The 6,373-nt window shown below is 38.9% G+C and overlaps 1 protein-coding gene across 1 annotated transcript; it reads left to right on the top strand.

Annotated features, from left to right (window-relative positions):
- Positions 1-208: 208 nt before the first annotated feature.
- Positions 209-5,625, top strand: STEAP2 (STEAP2 metalloreductase). Its single transcript, XM_015423504.1, has 4 exons — positions 209-700; positions 1,414-1,941; positions 3,396-3,560; positions 5,341-5,625. Exons 1-4 carry the CDS (start codon positions 209-211, stop codon positions 5,623-5,625), a joined length of 1,470 nt encoding a protein of 489 aa, XP_015278990.1.
- The last annotated feature ends 748 nt before the right edge of the window (positions 5,626-6,373 follow it).

Below are 6,373 nucleotides of genomic sequence, written 5' to 3' on the forward strand. Positions count from 1 at the left end.
TCAGTAGTGTTTCTCCATGTAAATATGTAATTATTTAAAATATTTAATGTTTCAGGTTGTGTTACAACAGAAGTGCCTGTTTTGTAAAGAAGTGTATATGTGTATACATGCATATAAATGCAGAATGTGTTAATAGCTAATTATGAGCAGTTTGTGTTTCTCTTTGATTTGTTTTAGATAACAGCCTGCAGTCTCAGTCTGCTGGGAGATGGAATCAATTACTATGTTGGGAAGTCCTAAAAACTTAAATGAAACTTTCTTGCCAAATGGTGTAAATGGTATCAAGGACGACAGTAAGATTACAGTTGGCATCATTGGAACAGGGGACTTTGCTAAATCCCTGACAATCAGGCTTATCAGGTGTGGGTACCATGTGGTTGTAGGAAGCAGAAACCCCAAGTTTGCTGCTGAGTTCTTCCCACATGTTGTTGATGTCACTCACCATGAAGATGCTGTAGCAAAAGCAAATTTAATCTTTGTCGCCATACACAGAGAACACTACAGCTCTTTGTGGGACCTCAAACATCTGCTAGTTGGTAAAATTCTCATAGATGTTAGCAACAACATGAGAGCCAACCAGTATCCAGAATCCAATGCCGAATACCTGCAGTCGCTTTTCCCAGATTCTGTTGTTGTCAAAGGATTCAACGTTATTTCAGCCTGGGCACTGCAGTTAGGACCAAAAGATGCCAGCAGACAGGTATGTTATGTATGTGGGCATTTACACAAATAGGGCTGCACTCTTCAATAATTAATTTATGTGGAGCAGTTTTCACAGTGTAGGCAACAGCTGGAGCTCCCAGCACTGGCAGAAGAATACAGTCCGTTCTATTGGTCTAGCACTGAGAACAGACATCACTGTGTTACTGCAATAAGCAACCGCCAGCCCTCCTGAGTTGGCATTAAGGAAATGCATCACACAAGGCTGCCGAAAGTAGTTCTAGAAGTTGCAGCGCTGACTACGGACTAATGTGAGAGGATCTCTCTTATATTTAGAGGCAAGCAGGGCAGACTGGTTGGGGCTCTCCTGCCTTGCCCAGCATGGTGTTTTAGGTGTTGTAGTACAATCTAGAGGCCTGGATATGATCAGGCTGCCTGCTTTTCCAATAAACTAATTTTATTTACCATTCATATGTTGCAAGAACATGGCTTCCTTATATTATTCCCCAACAATATGATTAAAGCATCTTTATGTTTTCAGTTATATCACTAGCGTCTTATAGGGCCAAAACCAAGATCTTTTATTTTTAACTGACTAATTCTAACAATGATAAATGTATATTTTAAAATAGACGCTTGGCCTATAGGTTCTTTTGATCCATGTACTAATAATGCTGACCACCCAATCCATGAAATTGTTGATTTTATACTATGTCATTTAAATTGCTGCATGTAATGAACTTGGTTTTCTAGGTCTACGTATGTAGTAACAGTGTTCAGGCTCGCCATCAAGTTATTGAACTTGCTCGTCAGCTCAACTTTATCCCCTTTGATTCGGGTGCTCTGTCGTCTGCAAAGGAGATTGAAAATTTACCCCTGCGCCTCTTCACGCTGTGGAAAGGACCAGTAGTCGTGGCCATTAGTCTGGCGACTTTCTTCTTCATCTATTCGTTCATTAGAGATGTCATACATCCATATGTGAGGAGCCAGCAGAGTGATTTCTACAAGATTCCTATTGAGATTGTGAATAAGACATTGCCAGTTGTTGCTATCACTTTACTGTCTCTGGTGTATTTATCGGGGCTCCTAGCAGCTGCTTATCAGCTCTATTATGGCACCAAATACAAACGATTTCCACCCTGGTTAGAGAGCTGGTTGCAATGCAGAAAACAGCTTGGACTGCTTAGTTTTTTCTTTGCAACAGTGCACGTGGCTTACAGCCTCTGTTTGCCCATGCGGAGGTCAGAACGCTACTTATTCCTCAATATGGCGTATCAGCAGGTAAGGAAAATAACTTTTTAGATGCTGTTTTACTCAACTGTGTCAGTGTCCTGAAAATTATATATGTATTGTATCACAGTACCACACAATCTGTATGAAATCTGGCCAAGGCAGTCTCCAAAATAAAAAGAGTCTTGGAATAAAATTATTAAAAATGGCTTGGCCCAGCATGACATAGCATAACAATCTACAAAATCAGGAAAAGCTTAAGCATTAAAAGAACATAAATTAAAAACAAAACTTGTCTTTAAGGTATTAATAGGCTAGGAGGCTAAGCGAAGTCCCGAAAAGTCTGGGTACCAGGCAAAAGGGTCAGGGGAAAAAGGGCATTCCACAGATGAGGCATCACAATAAAAGTTTTTGTTCTTCTGTGGCTTCCTGTTTCATGTCTGAAGACTTGAGAATGAAAAGCAGAGCCTGTAGTGAGGTTTACTAATGAAATTCTTAAGGAATTATAATTATTTAATATTTTTATTATTGTTCCATAGTTATAATACAAATCTATTGCATTACTTATAGAGCTGTATTACTCAGTGCTTAAAATGCAGGTAGGAACACTGAATTCTTTTTTAAAAAATATTTTTATTGGTATATTAAGAACAGTATATATACACATAATATATAATTCATTTAACATTACTTAGTACAGTACTACCTATAGTTATCCAATGACACTATGTTCCCCTCCGTACGTTAGTATTTATAGTCGAAGTAATAGTTGTTTTGAGTATGAGTGCAGAGTGTGAACCTATCCGTATATCCGATTGTTTAGTATATCTCACAAGTGTAACCACTCATGGTATGCAGTGTTTATTTATTTATTTATTTATTTTTCATATTTAGATCCCGCCCTCCCCAGGTGTTACTGGGGAGTATACCTCCCCTTGACATATAATTCAGTATCGGTGACCATGTTCTAATATATCTCATACGCAGAGCTGTGCTTGTCTGTTGTGTTCTTTGTACCGAATCCACGATTTTAGCCATAACAAACTGTTGCCATAGCTTATCATGCCACCCTGCCAAAGAAGGTGGGGTTGGTGATTTCCATCCTGCAGCAATCGTCAGTTTGGCTGTCGCTAGTAATGTCGAAATAGTCTCCCTAGTGTTGTCTACTATCGAATCATCCCATTTATGTAGGAGTATAACTTCCGGTTTAAAAGCGATTTCCTGAGACGTTATTGAACACTGAATTCTGACAGCTATATACATTATCTACAGGAAAAAATTAACTCTTTCCTTATCTTGCATAATTATTGGATTGGAACAAAAAAAATATTCAGAGCTCCGAAGAGACACCCCCCACCCACCCCAATTGCTGGAAGTCCTTTTTGGGTGCCTCCTATGTTTTTGAGATTTTGCTAGGCATACTTTTCTGGTCTGCCAGATTAATTATTAATTTTGTTTAAGTGTGCTTAATGATCTTGGCATTTAAGGAACTTTTCCCCCATCAGGTCCATGCAAATGTTGAAAATTCATGGAATGAAGAAGAAGTGTGGCGGATTGAGATGTATGTGTCCTTTGGAATAATGAGCCTTGGTCTGCTTGCTTTGTTGGCTGTAACTTCTATTCCTTCAGTAAACCAATCTTTAAATTGGAGGGAATTCAGTTTTATACAGGTATGTATTTTGGAGCATGTAAATTAATCTACCACATGGTGTTTTCAGTAAGGTGATGTTAACAATATGTATTTATTTAAGACATCTGCACTTTCCCATGACACCATGCACAGGGTGGCTTTCAACTTTCATATAAAAGCATAAAAGAGTTAAAAATAAATAAATATGTCTGTATATGCATGGAATATTCTCAACATGGGCACCCAGTCTCCAGTTCTCTGTGCACATATGCATGGTAAATGTGTACACAGTTGTCACACATTTTGCCCTACATGGTACTGTTATCTGTAAAGGACATTAGTGATGTCGGAAGCAGCCCTGAGAAATAAACTTGGAAACGTTACAACCATGATCACCTTGTACAAAATAGAGCAGATTCCTTCCTATGTAAATATTTTCACATAGTTTTCTGACAGTGGCAGGAATGCATTATTCAGGTCTGTTGCACATTTTGTTTTTACAGAGTCCCCTACTCACCCTTGGCATGATTGTCTGCTGCCACCTAATTATTTCCATGGCTCCAGTCATGAGATCCTGGAATATTTATTTCCATTTTGCTTTGTTTAGGATTGGGCTGCAACTCAATATCACTATACCCTTTAAAGTTTCATTGCTGGCTTACTGTACGGGAGATTGACTTGGATAGAGCCCTAGTGGTCAACCAGTTGCCCTGGGGGGGGGGGGGCAGAGCAACAAACAAGGCACAGAGGCTAAGGCCTTCCACTGACATTGCCTCCTAGCATTGGTATTCAGAAGGTTACTTTCTCTGGATGCAGAGGTGCTAACAGCTATTAAGTTACCTGCCTCTAATCTGTCTAACCCTCTCTAAAAATCATATATGCTCATAGCTAGTGCTACAACCACTTGCAATGAATTCCACAATTTAATTACTCACTTAGTGAAGAAGTACCTCCTGTTGACCATCCTGAATCTATTGTACATCAACTTCATCAGGTGCCCCAAGTTCTAGTATTATGAGACAGTGAGAAAGGGTTCTGCCTGACCATTTTCTCCATCCTATGCATAATTTTGTAAATCTCTTATGCCTGTAAATAGATATTCTGCAATATAGGAGTCAAGGGGCTGATACAGGTTCAGAATGTAACCCAGAGTTCCACTGCAGTTCACAGATATGACAGATGCATGCAATTCCATGAGCTTCAGAAATCCACAGGCGTGCCTGAAAGCTGAGATACTGTATGTGAGATATTTGTCAGTATCCTTGGTCTCAAATCAAGTAAATATTGCCCTTATTTTCTGCCAGCCCAACAAAATGTCCCAATGCCATAGGAACGTTCCACATGACCCTTTTCCACATCTTTGCCTTTGTCTTCTCTAGTTGCTATCTGCAGAGAATTCAGAACCAATCTTAATATTCACGATAGACCCTCACCGGGAAAAAACTACAGAACGAGTGTGGTGCTCCCATTTTATTGGATCAACTGATGTTCAGAATGCTAAAATTAAGCTTTTAATTTATATCCCATGAGAGTTGGGAAGAAGAGATTCTTGGTCAGAAGGTGTGGTTTCCAGGGAGCCTTGAGCTTGAACTCATTTTGTTTGAGAAATTAATCTTTATAGTTGGGTCTTTTATTTCATTCTGTACAATGACAACAGAATTCAGTCAGGCAGATAAACTATTTAAAAGTTCTAGCAAAAATGGATGATAAAATTGTTAAACTACAGAGAGATTTTAAACATTTTATTAACTCTTTCTGATAATAAGGCTTTTGGAGTTTTAATTTCTATTTGCTTCCCTTATTCCTGCCCGCCACCAAAGTCTACACTGGGATACGTCGCTCTGCTCATAAGTACTTTCCACGTGTTAATTTATGGATGGAAACGAGCCTTTGAAGAAGAATACTACAGATTTTACACACCACCAAACTTTGTTCTTGCACTGGTCTTACCGTGCATAGTAATTTTGGGTAAGATAATTTTGCTTTTGCCTTGTATAAGCAGGAAACTGAAACGAATAAGAAGAGGATGGGAGAAAAGACAGTTTATGGATGATGGCAGTGGAACTGTTCCATATCCCTCACCAGAAAGGATTACAGTCATGTGACTGTACAGTAGCACTGTTACCCTTGTCAACGTTGTCCCTTTAAGAGAAGTTTAGCTTATGAGTTCACATAAACTTTTCTGTAAACTGGAAACTTGATCTTTGGCAGTATGGATGGGCAATAGTAAAAGCCATCAGTCAGGAAATGAGCAACCTGGGGTGAAAACAAATGTAAAGGAAAGAAAGGAGGGGAAACAAATGTAACCTCCTAGGATACTGATGTGCATTGCCATCTACATCTTAATGCAGACAGAAATGCACATGCATGTAGTCTAACAAGTGCCACCACAAGTGGTTTCCTTGGGACCAGTGGTCATGTCCAGTGCCTGGCTACATGCACCTCTCTTTCTCTACACTGAGGCCATATGAACACGGGGTTTTAATAGCTTAGTGAAGCAAGAAAACCATTGGGTTTTGCATGACATGTTTTGCAGTTACATTTGTTGCTTGTAATTTCTAAATTATATCTTTTGTATGTGCTTTACATTGTAAAAAACAAAAACAGGGAAACAAACATTTTTGCAGTCCGCTTCTGTGATGGATGTGTTAATGTGAAACAAATCTTTTGTACTTCTGACACTTCATTATAAATTGATGATCACTTATATCACTCTGATGCTTTAGTTCCAGGTCTCTAAATATTGAAATGATGCTGAGAATTTTCACTACTCCGGTATTCTTTCTAGATAGTTCTTCTAGATAGGTTTGTTTGTGCTACTCCCATTTAAAGTCAGAGTGAGTGGTCAAATAA

This window comes from Gekko japonicus, unplaced genomic scaffold (assembly GCF_001447785.1).
Source record: "Gekko japonicus isolate JY-2015 unplaced genomic scaffold, Gekko_japonicus_V1.1 scaffold2757, whole genome shotgun sequence".
NCBI classification, from domain to species: Eukaryota; Metazoa; Chordata; class Lepidosauria; order Squamata; family Gekkonidae; genus Gekko; species Gekko japonicus.